At 45.0% G+C, this 15,341-nt stretch overlaps 1 protein-coding gene across 2 annotated transcripts in view; it reads right to left on the minus strand.

The window, feature by feature from the left end:
* Positions 1-15,341, minus strand: part of ZFYVE1 (zinc finger FYVE-type containing 1) — a 50,638-nt gene that overhangs the window by 7,250 nt on the left and 28,047 nt on the right. The window contains exons 1-5 of one of the 2 annotated variants that reach the window (XM_039219950.1): positions 7,464-7,562; positions 2,909-3,015; positions 845-953; positions 218-315; positions 5-122 (exon numbers count right to left, since the gene is read on the minus strand). In XM_039219950.1, the coding sequence (XP_039075881.1) occupies positions 5-122; positions 218-315; positions 845-953; positions 2,909-2,973 (390 nt within the window). In that variant the 5' untranslated portion in view covers positions 2,974-3,015; positions 7,464-7,562. Of the gene's footprint in view, positions 1-4; positions 123-217; positions 316-844; positions 954-2,908; positions 3,016-7,463; positions 7,563-15,341 lie in introns of those variants that run through there. The other variant, XM_039219949.1, reaches the window with a different exon arrangement.

Genomic DNA, 15,341 nt, shown 5'->3' on the forward strand with positions numbered 1-15,341 from the left:
TTACTCCAGGCCACACATGAACAATCTCTGTCCGTACCACCGTATCCACCGGATCCTGGTTCCCAAACCAGTACTGCCGGCTGCGGTAGACCACACCACAGTTGGGACACTCAATCACATACCTACAAGGAAGGCAAAGGGACACCGTTACCCAGCCAGGAACCTGGCAGAGAGCACACCAACAAACCTCAGCTACATCGTCATCATTTAAACTCACCCAGACCAGGCGTATTTTGCGAGACCCATCCAGGGGGAGTCAGTGGAAGCAGATGTCTTGGGCACTACGCTGACCTCCTTGCCTCTCTCGTAGCAGGCCTGAAACATGGAGCACTCTGCCAGCTTCTTCTCTGTACACCAGACCCCCTGGCCTCTTCAGGTCCCTTTCCAGCCCCCTCCCGACAAGCCATACCAACCGAGCCTTTATAGACCCAGGGTTCAGCACATCAGAGGAAGGACCGTGGCTCTAAAAAAAGCCAGTGCCCTGAACAGTCATGAACGGAGTGTGTACCAACCCCAGGCCCCAAAACGGAGCCGCAGATTATACCCATCACAGAAACAGTCCATTCAACTGGCCTCTGCAGGGCCCTCCTGCTCTGGAGAAGAATGAACAATGGACAGGACCCTGGCTTGTAAGCCCAACAGAATAGAGGGAAAATCTGTTGAAAAGTCGACAAATAAATAAACTAAAGAGCCCCAACAACAAAGGCATCGGAGTTCTTTTGGTCAGAGCTGGGGAAAAGTTCCAGAGATCTTCGGTTTGAGTATCAAATTCTTTGGGGTGCAAAGGGTGGCCCCAAGCCAGTTCTTCTCCAAAGCCGAGCAGGGAGAAGCTCAGAGCACTCACCTTGCACGTATAAACTCGGTTGTCATACTGGTGGGAGTATCTGCAGCGGCTCTTGGCTTCATGAGGGACTCCTTCTTTCCCATGGTTCATGCTGTTCTTACATCCAGCCCTGAGTGAAGCCCAAAAGCGGACAGTGAGGCCGTGACAGAAGCCCCTGCCACTTACGCAGTCTGACTCTGAGCCAGACCCAGGGCCGAAACCAGGCCCTGTTTACAAACTGGGCCCGGAGTACTGAACACAGAGAGCGCAGCGTGGGTCTCGGAAACCCACACACCTCTCTTGTATGTGAATACACAGCACTCAAAGGCGCTATTGCCCTTGTGTGTGGAGAAAGGAGAAAAGAAGGAAGAACCTCTTGCTAGAAAAACCACCTGGTCCCACAGTAGGAGTGCAGAAGCCTGAAGACACCACCCTGACAGGAGATAAAACCTGGATGGCTCTCAGCAAACCCCCAAATCCAAAAAGCACGAAATGGGAAATTTAACCGGAACAGGCTGCCAAGATCCAAAACAAAAAACAACCTCCAAAATTTGGCAATATAGTAAGAGGAGGCTTAAGCTGAATGGGAAAACCTTCCAAATGAACAGTGAGCTCTGCCATTCTGACAAGGCAAAAGCAGAGATCAGGACTTTAGAGTTTCACTAGGATTGAAGGGAAAGTTCTGGAAATCCTGGGGAGGCTGTTAGAATGGAAGTGCTGATCCAACAGAGCCTAAGACCCTCATGCTGGGCTAGGAGGTAAACAGAAAGGAAGGTAAATCACACTGGCAACGACCATCCCTCTTTTCTCACCAAAAAAATCCTTAATGCTCTGAGCCCAGACTGTGTAATCTAAGAGCCAAATCCTTGTTACATATTCAGAGCCAAGGTGGTGGCGGTTCAGTGCTCAGCAGGTAGCCTATACGGTTCTATGCAAGAAAAAAAAAAAAAAAAAAAAAAACCACTCACAATAAAAGGCCCAGGGCTCCTCCTCTAAATGCATAAATCTGGAGAACATGGGCCAGAGGTCCCAGATATGAGCAAAGACAATTAATTCAACGGGGATGAGGGGGGTGGAGTGGGGAAGGGTCTACAAGTCACCAGACTGTGATTTAATAGCCAACAATAGCTCAAAGTAGTCCAGGGATCCCCAAAGTGTGGCCCCGACCAGCAACGTCAGCATTACCTGTAGTTCTTATCAGAACTACAAACCCTCAGGCCCTACATCATACCAACTGAATCAAAATCTGGGGAGGAGGCAAGGCCCAACAATCTGTTTTAACACGTTCTGCCGGTTTTTCCCATGCACGCTAAGCATGTGAGAATCAGCGCCTAAAGCCCTCGTGACTAAAGCATGGTCAACAGACCAGCAGCACAGGCATCGCCCAGGAGCTTGTTAGAAATGTGCGATCTTAAAAGCAGACCTTCTGGTTCAGAATCTGCATTTTAACCAACTGCCGAGGTGATAACTACACAGATTATAAAGTCTGAGAAGCACTGCCCTAACTCAGCGTTCTCAACATATTAGAATCATCTGAGGGCCCTTTTTAAAATGTACCAATGTGAGGGCCCCACCCCATATCTGTCAAGTGAGAATCCTTGGAAGGGAAGCCCAGGCCTTGAGAATTTTGCAAGATCCCTGGATGATTCTAAAGTGCTCTGAGTTTGCTCACAGTGAAAGGAGTCGACCAGGTCTGATACCTACACCGCAGAGCTTTGTACACCAGCTACCAAGTATCAGTGAAGTTTAATGACTACAATGAAAAGCCTCATCAGGAGAAACACAGAAAAACAGAAGCAACTAAAGTCTCCTGTAGTAAAAACTGCCCAAACCAGAAGCCAGCCAATTTCCCATCCAAACCAGGTGGGACTCTTAAGAGGATTCTTCAGAACCATGTATTTTACAACCTCAAAGTGTGGTCCCCGACTGCCAGGATCACCTGGGAACTTGTTGGAAATGTACCTTCTCAGACCCCGGCCCATCCTTAATTCGGAGTCTGTGATTGAGCCAGACCCCAGGTGATCTGCACGTACACTGAAGTCTGAATTCTGAGTCTCTTTTCCCAAGATGGCTAGTCTCACTTACCCACAGCTGAGGCACAAGGAGGAGCAGGTGAAGTATTCATCTGGAAAAAAGGAGCTGTGCGCCATCTGGTCATCGGGGATCTCACCGCTGAAGCGGTCACTCAATGCCTGCCGAGGAAGGAAGGCGACACATGAAGGCACTTGGCAGGGAGCCTGTGCTTTGGCCCTTCAACCACATGCCTAAGTTCCCCTCGCTGCTGGCTTATTTCTCCCCAGGCTCCCCAGCCAGGAGAGGCAACCCAAGGACTCCTGATCCTTACCCTCGACCTTCTTGGCCCAACCTGCCCCAATCCTCACAACAGGAAACCTCAGGAAGAACCAGCTCATTTCCCAAAAGGCAATAAGGAAGCTAACGAAGGTACTGAGCTCTCCTGATTACCCTGGAAATTATAAACACCTCACACACTCGGGCTTTCGCTCAAAACCACCACTAATGCCCACCAGTGACTAATGCCCATTTCATCTTTTGAAGCAGGAACCAAGGAATAGAGACCTGGGAAGAGGGCTCGCCTTTAAGTCAGAGAGAGGCAGAGCTGACTGGTGAGCTGGGAGTTCCCTGGGCGTCTACCCCAGTTTTAACCACAGGCGCTCTTTTTCTGCTAGGCCACAGAACTATCCCAGTGTCGAAAAAAAAATCATTGGCCAAAAAAACAAGAATACAGTGCTTGGCAGCCTTTTATCAACTACAATAAGCTAAGAGACAGAAAATGGCCAAAATAAATGCCAAGAAAGAACGTATTTGCAAAAGCAAACTGAAAATTTTATGTTGAAAGGTAGCTTTCATTTCTAGTCCTGTTTTCATCCAGTACTTTATACTGAGTGTATTTTTCAGGTTAATTTGTTCCCACCAGGCCCTTACTCATATGCAGTGGGGGAAAAAAATCACATAAATTAAATAGACATGGGCTTTTCAGACTTTAAAAAAAAATCATTTTTTAAGTTTATTTCTGAGAGAGAGAGCAAGCAAGACAGAATCCAAGCAGGCTCCAGGCTCTGAGCTGACAAGGACTCGAACCCACAAACCCGGAGATCATGACCTGAGCCAAAGTCAAACACTTAACTGACTGACTGAACCACCCAGGCGCCCAAACTTTAAAAATCATTATCTACATGCGACTCCAGGCTTCTAAGTTTCAACCTCCCAGGCTGAAGCAGCCATGCACTAGTTAGGGGAAAGAGAAGGAAAAGTGGCCTAAACCAGAAAGACCAGTTATTTCCCTTAGTAAAAAAGCAAAAGAAAGTTTAAGATGAGATTTGGGAAAAGAGCAGATGATTTTAAACTAAGGCTCTCAAGCTCTGAAGGGAATTTCACTTAAATGAGAACTTACTTGTTCAAGTTCCTTTTCCTTTTCTCAATGAGGTCTTTCTTAGTATCCTGAATTCCGAATCCAAGTGTTTACAAAGGCACGTGACATCAGTGTTGAGACAGGATAGATGTGAGACAGTAATGGCAAGGAATGTGTCAAAGCGAGGGTACACGGCTCACCTAAGCGCATTCATATTCGGCCTCTGTGAGTATCAAGGCACAGGCCCTTAAAACGCCAACTACCCGCCACGGCCCAGCAAGTGGCAATCCTTGACTTGGACCAACAGAAAAGGTCTGACAAATAATACATATAAGTCTTGTCCTCTTGGGGGTATTTTTGAGGAGTACTTAGGGAAAACATGAAGCTTTTGAGAGAGAGAATATAAATGAATATACATAGAAATATTAATGAGAACACATGAGAATCAAAAGTAGAATTACTCAGGGGCACCTGGGTGGCTTAGTCGGTTAAGCGTCCGACTTCGGCTCAGGTCATGATCTCACTGTGTGGGTTGGAGCCCCGCGTCGGGCTCTGTGCTGACAGCTAGCTCAGAGCCTGGAGCCTGCTTCAGATTCTGTATCTCCCTCTCTCTCTGACCCTCCCCTGCTCATGCTGTGTGTCTGTCTCAGAAATAAAAACATTTAAAAAATAAAAAATAAAAAGAATTACTCACTAGCCTACACTGCCCTACTCTGTCCCACTTTTTTTTTTTTTAATGTTTTATTTATTTCTGAAAGAGACAGCATGAGCAGGGGAGAGTCAGAGAGAGAGGGAGACACAGAATCTGAAACAGGCTCCGGGCTCTGAGCTAGCTGTCAGCACAGAGCCCGACGCGGGGCTCGAACTCACGAACCGTGAGATCATGACCTGAGCCGAAGTCGGACACCTAACCGACTGAGCCACCCAGGCGCCCCATACTCTGTCCCACTTCTAAATGACCCATCCTTCCAGGAGTTTTTGGCCTCGCGTCTTTCCCAAAGCCTTCCCAACCACTCTAGACACGCCACACTCTGCGTTCTCCAAACAGCTGTCGTATTCGATACCTGACACACGCATTGAGTAACCAGGCAGTAAGGCAAAGTCATGGCCCAGTTGTACGGATATGACCTCCCAGAGGAGATCATACAGGCTGTGAAAGTAGTTTCCTACCTTTGTATCCGCCACTGACTCCCAGCGAAGGTTGTGACAGGTACTCAGCTAGGACCTCTGGAGGGAGGTGGTGCAACCCCCATGCACACACCAACCTCCACCCTGCCCTTCGTGCTAGGCTTCATCTCATGCCCACAGACCCGCTCAAATTTAAGGCCAGCTGCTCCCTGATTGGCCAAATTACTGACAACTCTTAAAGTTGTATTTCTCCAACCTGTATGTGCATAGCTGTCTGCGGCTGGCTGGTGGGAAAACAGAGCATTAGCTTCCTAACGCATCAATTTGCTGACAGATTTGGAGAGGAAGTTTGATAGATAGATGCAGATTGTGCAAACCTGGGCAGAGTATGATACTGAACAATTTAGATAAATAAAACATGACACCGGCCTCCCCACCCCCCACAAAGGCATTTCAGCTTGTAGTTGGCAGGTCTGCACCCTCTATGCCTCTGTTATAAAATGGGGGGTTCTGGCTATTACCTTCCTCAACAGGAGTCTTCACGATTACACTGTGGAGATCAAATTAACTTACACATGAAGAACACCTGGCATAAATTAAGAGCATAGGGAACATTCACTGCCATTATTAACTTCATCTGCGCTGTTTCCTATGCTGATACGTTTCTTATTTTTTCCCTTGGATACCCTCCAGCCTAATCCAGGTAACATGCAGGGGATATAAGAACCTCCCTCCTTTCCAAGACAGCTCACTGGTCTTCACAGCTGCTTGCATTTGTCAGTGAATTTTATTTAATTAATTTAGTTAGTGAGTGAGCTCTATGCCCAAAATGGGGAATGAACTCACAAACGTGAGATCGAGAGTCCCATGCTCCACTGACTGAGCCTGATAGGCACGCTTTTTTTCTTTTTAAGTTTATTTATTTTTTAGAGAAAGAACAAGCAGGGGAGGGGCAGAGAGAGAGGGAGACCAAGCATCCACAGCAGGCTCTGCACTGACAGCAGAGGGCCCAACACAGGGCCCGAACCTATGAAGTGCGAGATCATGCCCTGGACCTAAGTCATACATCCCACTGACGGAGCCACCCAAGCGTTCCTGTTTTTTAATTTTAAGTTTATTTTGAGAGAGACAGAGAATGCACACACGTGTGGAAGGGGCGGAGAGGGAGAGGGAGAATCCCAAGGAGGCTCTGCTGTCAGTACAGAGCCTGACAAGGGGCTCAATCTCACAAACTGTGATATCATAACCTGAGCCAAAATCAGGAGTTGACACAACCAACTAAGCCGACCCAGGTGCCATTATTTTTTATTTCTTTAGTAGGCTCTATGGCCAATGTGGGTGAATCAGTGGGTGAATATTTAGCTGCAAAAAGACGTGTGTGTATCTAATGGGGTAACAGAGGAAGGGGAAAAAAGTAAGGAACACAGAGGCTACTGAACAGGTGTATGAAAAACCAAAACAGAACATCTTTACCCTAGAGTCTTTTCTATTAAACAGGTAACTGAAAAGATCACCTAAGTACTAGTTGCCTTTAGGAAAAATATCAACTTTAGCCCAAGTTCACCAGCTGGACCCAATTCAGGGGGGATGCCACTCCCAAGCAAGTATAAAATTGCAGCCCAGGAATGGTGGCAGCACAAGGTTCTTTCTGTTCCAAACCCAAGTGGTCTGGCTCAGTTCTCTGAAAGTTCTTCAGAAAAACGGCAGCAAGTATCTCAGGGCTGGGCATGACGCAACGTGCAGCCCCATTCCACAGCGCATGCACCTGCAGAGCCTCCCCAGCCGCCTGCCCTAGGCAAAGTCACTGCTGGCTTATGCTGGCCGGGCAGCCATGACCTCTTATGACATCAGAAAGTGAAGAACTCCTAGGTTAACCAGCCCCATCGCTTCGGGCGCTTGTCACCCATCTCCCCTCCCTCATAAGTCACTGAAGAGCTGGTATCAGTAATGAATCAGAGCTTAACAAGCTTCGGGAGGACTTACATCAATGAACAGTAGAGGACTGTTAACAGCAGAACTGTTAAAAACAGATCCAATGTCAGTGTGTTTTAGATACAAGGGTAAAGAGAAACTATCATCCTTTCTTCCCAGTGCAGAAACTGCCACCTAATCCATATACTTTGTCTTTCAAAAATTCCAAACCTCACGTCATTCCAGGTTTTCTTGGGCTCTCCTCCTCCTGAGGTCCCCAAGCTGTTAGAGGAAGGCAGGCAAGGACTTCTCCAGAGAAAGCTAGGAGGAGCATTTGAGACAACTCTAGAAAAGGTTGCCTGGAGACCAGATGATCTTGAACTTTAGTTGCCTTGGCAACAGTATGGCCCCTTCTACTGAACCTGTAAGGTTAGTCCCAGTCATCAAGGTCTAGCAGTGAATTTTCTGATTCAAAATGGAGGCTCTTATGTAATCACTGATACCACCCAACTCCCAAATGTAGTAACTGTATAAACAGAGGTCTCCCAACATGACATAATTGGAAAGCCAAGATCAGAGGCTAAAGAAGGCATTCTACAAAACCTATACGAATTCAACTTTAAAATGGTTCTCTTACCTATTTAGACCATAAATACAGGTAAGTTGATTCAGTATTTCATTCCCTTATTCAATATAAACCTGAACGGCTCTTTAAACAGATTTGCCTGCTCAGTGAGGGCACACTCTGCCAGTAGGAGTGTGAGCTGTTGCTACCATGGAGCCTGAGCAAAGCAGTGAGTGGTCAAGAAGCAGGAAATAACCTGCTGGAAGAGAGACCGGGGCCTGGACCACACCGTGGCTGACTGGCAGAAGAATGATCGGGTAGCATGATGAATCAGGAAACAGTGGGGTGGCCACCTGAGCTGACCTTTTCCCCCAACTTCTGCAAACCCTTCCGTCCTTCTTATTCAGCACCTTTCCTGTTCCATAATGAACATGGAAAGGAGCATTTAGGCTCCCTGTGAGTCCAACAGCACTACATCAGACAGGTGGAAGGTCCAGTGTAAGATACAGCTGATCACTTCTGTAAAGTATACTAACTGCATTAAGAAAGAGGTATGTTTTAGGGGCGTCTGGGTGGCTCAGTCGGTGGAGTGGCTGACTCTTGATTTCGGCTCAGGTCATGATCTCATGGTCATGAGATCCAGCTTCTTGTCAGGCTCCGAGCTGAGAATGGAGCCTGCTTGGGATTCTCTCTCGCCACTCCTCCCCCCACTCACGCTCTGTCTCTCAGAAATAAACACTAAAAAAAAAAAAAAAAAAAGACGAGACGAGGTATGTTTTATCTACTACTAGAGAAAGATAATTCAAGATTCAGTAAAACAAAGTAAGCTGGAGAATAGTAGGAATCATATGATCCCTTTAAGGGAGAAAAGTAAAGACACTATATACATATACTTGTATAGCACTGGAAATTTCTAGAAGCATATACAAGTATTAATAATGGTTATGATGGGCGTGGGGAAGGACCTTAACTTGTACCTTACACATTTCTATACTATTTGAATTGTATATCATGAACACACATTGCTTTTTTTAATTAAAAAATCACTTTTTAAACATTAAAATAACCAAATACAATTTATGGGACTATCCTTTCTAAAGGCAACTGGCAGCATGTATCAGGAACCTTTAAAGATGACTACTCTCCGTCCTTCTCAGAGGTGGAGTAACTATTGAGAAGGACTATATACCACTGGGTTAAAAGCATAGACTTGGTAGCCAGACTAGCTGGTCCAAATTCTCCAGCACTCACTAAGTGAGTCATCTCAAGCAAATTAATTAGCTTTGTGCCTCCACACCTTTTCCTCACAGAGCAGGTTTGAGGATGAAGTGAATCTATTACACGTGCAGTGCAGAGCATACTACATGGCACACAGTAAGCAATCGGTGACATCAGTCAGTAATAGTAGCAGGGGTAGTCATTTATCCGAAGGAAATAGGCACAATGTAAATAATACCTTTAAATATATGGAAAACAGCAGAAGAAAAAGATGAAAACCACTACTAAAATAAGAGCAAAATTAACTAAATGTAAAAAATGATCCATCCTCCCTATAAATGAAAAGCATACAGTTTTTTTTAAGACATATTTTCATAAAACATTTAATGACATGGGGGGGAGCTAGGCTTCAATGTTCCATGAACAAAGCAAAGTATATAACTGCACATACATACACCATGACCCCAATTCTCTGTTTAAAATAAGTAGCGGGTGCCTGGAGGGCTCAGTCGTTGAAGCATCTGACTTCGGCTTAGGTCACGATCTCACGGCTGCTGAGTTCGAGTCCTACATCCTGTGAGCTCAAGTCCCGCTTCAGGTAAAACATGCTTCTCTCTCTCTCCTTCTCTTTCTTTCTGCTCCTGTGGGACTGCCCCTCGTGGGATTCTCTCTCTCTCTCTCTCACTCTCTGCCCCTTGCTCACTTGCACCCTCTCTCATAAATAAATAAACAAATAGTAAATAAAATAAGTAGCAAAGAGGGGTGCCTGGGTGGCTCAGCTGATTGAGCGTCCGACTCTTATTTAGGCTCAGGTCATAATTCCAGGGTCATGGGATCCAGCCCCGTGTCAGGTTCTGTGCTGACATCATGTAGGCTGCTTGGGATTCTCTCTCTCCCTCTTTCTCTGTCTGCCTCCTTCCCCCACCACTTGCATGCTCTCTGTCTCTCAAAATAAACATTAAAATAAACGAATAAATAAATAAATATCAAAGAGGAGCACCAGGGTGGCTCAGTCACTTGAGTGTCCAACTTTTGATTTTGGCTCAAGTCATGATCCCAGGTCATGGGATTGAGCCCCAAGCAAGCTCAGCATGCAGTCTGCTTAAGATTCCCTCTCTCTCTCTCTCTCTCTCTAAAAATAAAAAAATAATGGGGCGCCTGGGTGGCTCAGTTGGTTAAGTATCCGACTTCAGCTCAGGTCATGATCTCACAGCTTGAGTTCAAGCCCCATGTCAGGCTCTGTGCTGACAGCTCAGAGCCTGGAGCCTGCTTTGGATTCTGTCTCCCTCTCTCTCTGCCCCTCCCCTGCTCATGCTCTGTTTCTCTCTGTCTCAATAGTAAATAAACATAAAAACTTTTTTTTAATTTTTTTTTTTTTTTTAAGTAATCTCTGCACTCAATGGGACTCAAACTCACGACCCCAAGATCAAGAGTCACACGCTCTACCAACTGAGCCAGCCAGGTGCCATGGGTGTACTAATTTTAACTTCAGCTGGCAGATTTGATTTTTGTTTTTGTTTTGTTTGTTTAGAGAGAGAGTGTGGGAGAAGGGCAGATGAAGAGAGAGAATCTTAAACAGGCTCCGTGCTCAGCACAAAGCCCAACACAAAGCTGGATCCCACGACCCTGGGATCATGACCTGAGTGGACATCAAGAGTCCAATGCTCAACCCACCATGCCATCCAGGGCTCCACCCCCACCCCTGCACTTGAAGTCAGTGAGAGTCTGCAATGCTTCACATCCTTTTGGACATCTTCTTGCCAGACTTTTCAGTGTTTGCCCTCACACCGCTGTGGTTTTCATTTGAGTTTCTCTGATTCCTAGAGACCTGAGATTTCTATATTTGCGCATCACAGTTTTGATCCCCTCGTTTGTGATTTGTCTATGTTCCTAAAAGTTTATATACTTTTTCCTGACAATATTCCGGTATATCTTATCTATAATAAAGAGAAAATTATATAGGGAAAAAAATTAACATTTGTTATATTAGAACATACCCCTTCGTGAAGTGTTTCTACTGAGTTAGTGAGGAACAGGACAAGGCTAAGAATAACAGAGAAAGAAAATGCTGGGAGAAGCAGGAAGCCAAACAAATTATTTTCGTGTTGATAATTTATGTTTATGCCTATCCCCACTCGTCTGCTCCAAAAAGAATTCAAGGCTCCTTGTAAAAATAAATACAACAACATAACACCAAATGAAAAATAAATGGAGAGGTGCCTGGGTGGCTCACTTGGTTAAGCATCCAACTCTTGGTTTTAGCTCAGGTCATGATCTCATGAGTTCATGAGTATGAGCCTCACACTGGGATTCTCTCCCTCTCCCTCTTTCTCTTCCCCTCCCCCACTCGTTCTGTCTCTCTCAAACAAATAAACTTTAAAAATAAATAAATAAATGGAGAGCCATTCTATGATATACAGCTGTGAACTATGAAGATTTCAGTTAGTGTATTTTAATAGCAATGAAACTCTACTGGGTCAGTTTGCCTAATGCAAACCTCAGAAGTGGCTTTCTATCAAAATGATAATCAGAAGAGTAACAACTTCTGACATAAGAAATTTAAAAAGCAACAATCAAAAACAACAGGAACAAATTTTTCCAGGATTTCGGCACGTTGCAAGAACCCCACAATTCCCTGAGGAGAGCCAAAAACACATGTTTAAACAGATAACTTCTGCCCATGGAGAGAAGCAGCAGGTCCTGGGTCTCCACCCCAAAGACAGAATGCAGGGTCCAAGTGAAACACCCCAGACCCCAAGAATCAACGCAACTCCAGGGGACCAGGCTCAGTGCGTTTACAGAAAACTTCATGAACCATACCAACTCCTGCACATAGAGTGGAACTATTTTTCTCAAACTTGCCTAACAAACTGGCCTGGAGTAGGACATCCAAATCTCCTGAGGGTAAAACTCCCTGAGCGCTAATTACTGCTTACAGCACTCTGTGTCCCTGACAGTCTAATTTAAACATTAAGCTGGGTTAGCTTAGAGAAAACCTAAGAAACTCTAGAACCCAGCCACTGGCCTTGTCATTAAAATGTATACTGATCAGGGTGCCTGGGGGCTCAGTCAGTTAAGCCTCCAACTTTGGCTCAGGTCATGTTCTCACAGTTCGTGAGTTCGAGCCCCACGTCGGGCTCTGTGCGGACAGCTCAGAGCCTGGAGCCTGCTTCGGATGCTGTGTCTCCCTCTCTCTCTCTGCCCTCCCCTGCTTGCACGCTCACTCTCTCTCTTTCTCTCTCTCAAAAATAAATAAACATTAAAAAAAACTGTAATGTATACTGATCAACTTTACAGCTCTTTGTATAAAAGGGCATGGATTCTGCCTCTTTTGAGGATGTCTGCAATACCTGGTGGAATCTTCCACTGTGACTACCTTTGAGGCACTTCAAGGACATCAGCCAGTACATTTAAGTGTACTCTAACCTCAAACCTAATTGGAAGTATTTCATGAATTATTCAAATACAATCATTTTCCATAGGTTTCTTCTCAGAATCATCCACACCACTGAACACTTACTGAACATTTACCATACACCAAGCGCTTTGTTTCATCAAGTGTGTTGCTCTCATTTAATCCTCAGCTCAACTTCAGCAGGAACATTCTTTTTTTTTTCCTTTTAAGTTTTATTTACTTATTTTGAGAGAGAGCAAGCAAGCAAGAACAGGGGAGGGGCAGAGAAAGAGAGAGAATCCCAAGCAGGGCTCAACCCCACAAACCATGAGAACATAACCTAAGCTGAAATCAAGAGTCAAGACGCTCAATGAATTGAGCCACCCAGGCTCCCGAGGAACATTCTTTTGTTATCCCTATTTCACAGATGAGGAGAAAGGTATGAAGAAATACTCTAAGGACAAAGGTTATTGTCTATCTTGTTCACCGTATTTCCAGCACCTCAAACTCTACCTGGCACATAGATGCACTCTTTTATTTTCTGAATGAATGAATGAACCAATGAACAAATAAACTAAAGTTCCCAAGACCAACTGGATGGTAAGTGGCAGAACTGGAATTCCAACACGTCTGACCCCAGAACCCAAGCTCCTAAGCACCATCTTTAGTCCGTGCAGACTGCTAAAACAAAATACCACGGACTGCATAGCTTCCAAACAATGGAAATGTACTTCTCACAGATCTGGTGGCTGGAAGCTCAAGATCTGCACACCAGCAAGGTCAGGTTCCGGTGAAGGCCTGCTTCCTGGTTTACAGATGGTGCCTCTGTACTGCGCCCTCGCTTGGTGGAAGGGGCGAGGGAGTTCTCTGAGGCTTCGTTCTAAGAAATTAATCTCATTCATGAGAGCTCCATCCTCAGGACCCAACCACCTCCCAAAGGCCCTCCAATACTATCACATCAGGCATCAGGGTTTCAACATATAAATCCTGGGAGGACACAAATATCCAGCCTAAAGCAACCACGATGCAAAAACCACACACTTTGGGGCATTGTATGGAAACCAATTTGACAATAAATTATATGTAAAAAAAACAAAAAACAAAAAAACACACCCACAAGCTTTCTTTAAAGGGTCACTTTTCCTTTTGATATAATTTCAAACTTCTAGAAAAGTTTAAAGAACAGTATAAGAAACTCTCATATACAATTTACCCATATTCACTACTTGTGTACATTGCACCCCAATACAAACCTTTTAAAAACCCATGGAGGGGGCGCTTGGGGTGGCGCAGTCGGTTAAGCATCCATCCGACTTCAGCTCGGGTTACAATCTCATGGTTTATGGGTTCAAGCCCCCCACTGCACTGTTAGTGCAGAGCCTGCTTGGGATTCTCTCTCTGCCTCTTCCCTACTTGCACTCTCTCAAGATAAAAAAAACTTTTAAAAATTAAAAAAAAAAAAAAAAAACTCCATGGATTGGGCAAATCCGTAAATGCCCAAAACATGTTCCAGTGTGCACCACAGCCTGCCTCATCGGATGCCAAACCCCTTTCTCCTACACCTTCCTTCCTATACCTCCCAGCCCAGCCTCCATCCCCTAATCCTCGGGGTGTCCTCACATCCCTAGCTCCAATCTTGTCATTCCCCAGCACCCGCAGTACTGCTCCCTTCCTGCTCCTCCATCCTCAGCCTGCAGGCAGGTAACTCGGCGGTGAGCGCAAGGCAAAGAGCACACTGCAAAAAGGAAGCAGCACTCGCAAGGATCCACTTGATGAATTATCAAGAAGAGTAAAAGAAATAAGAGACTGTGTTGAAGTAAAATCCCTGTAATACTAAAAACAGGCAAAATAGAAAAAAAAGATAATGAATAAGTAAAAATACTTAAATAGGATTCCACATCCAACTATGTGAAATGACAGAAAAGTGATAGCTGCGTAGATACACATACACACACACACACGCTTTAGACACAATTTATTTCAAGAGAATATAACCGCGGGGCGCCTGGGTGGCTCAGTCAGTTAAGCATCCGACTTCAGCTCAGGTCATGATCTCATGGTTTGCAAGTTCGAGCCCCTCATCGGGCTCTGTGCTGACAGCTCAAAGCCTGGAGCCTGTTTCAGATTCTGTGTCTCCCTCTCTCTCTGTTCCTCCCCTGCTTGTGCTGTCTCTCTGTCTCTCAAAAATGAATAAATGTTAAAAAAAATTTTGTTTTAAAGGAGAATATAACCTAGAAAAAGAAGAACTTTTATGACATATAATTTTGTTATTATTTTTAATAGAGAAATTTGGGGACGCCTGGGTGGCTCAGTTGCTTAAATGTCCGACTCTTGATTTCACCTCAGGTCATGATCTCACGGTTTGTTAGATCAAACCCCACATGGAGATTCTCTCTCTCCACCTCCTCTTTCTCTGCCCATCCCCCGCTTGTGTTCCCTCTCTCTCTCCTCCACTCCATACACACACACACACACACACACACACGTAAAATGAATAAACTTTAAAAATATATAAATAAGTTCATTTTCAAAATTTCAAAATTCTATTAAAGAGAAAGTCCCACTTAGGTAGCAGCACTATCTTTATCATCCCCTGAACACTTGCTAATGCCCCTTTTAAATAAAGAAAAAAAAGCCCCAGTATCCTTCCATGAACAACAGTCGCTACAGAGGAAATAATATGTTGCTCTACTTGCTGAGAGATAGGAGAATTTTCCTGGTTATATGGAGCTCTAGACTAAACCAGCCAGTGTGTAGACCTGCTGCCACTTAGTAACTGTGTAACTGACTACTTCACCGCTCTGTGCCTCAGTCTCCTCATCTGTAAAATGAGGAGGTGATGTGAGATTTTTTCTTTTTTTTTTTTTTAATGTTTATTTTCAAGAGAGAGAGAGACGGACAGAACATGAGTGGGGGAGGGTCAGAGAGAGAG

The sequence above is a fragment of the Hyaena hyaena genome, unplaced genomic scaffold (genome assembly GCF_003009895.1).
Source record: "Hyaena hyaena isolate Hyena2069 unplaced genomic scaffold, ASM300989v1 scaffold_851, whole genome shotgun sequence".
NCBI lineage: Eukaryota > Metazoa > Chordata > Mammalia > Carnivora > Hyaenidae > Hyaena > Hyaena hyaena.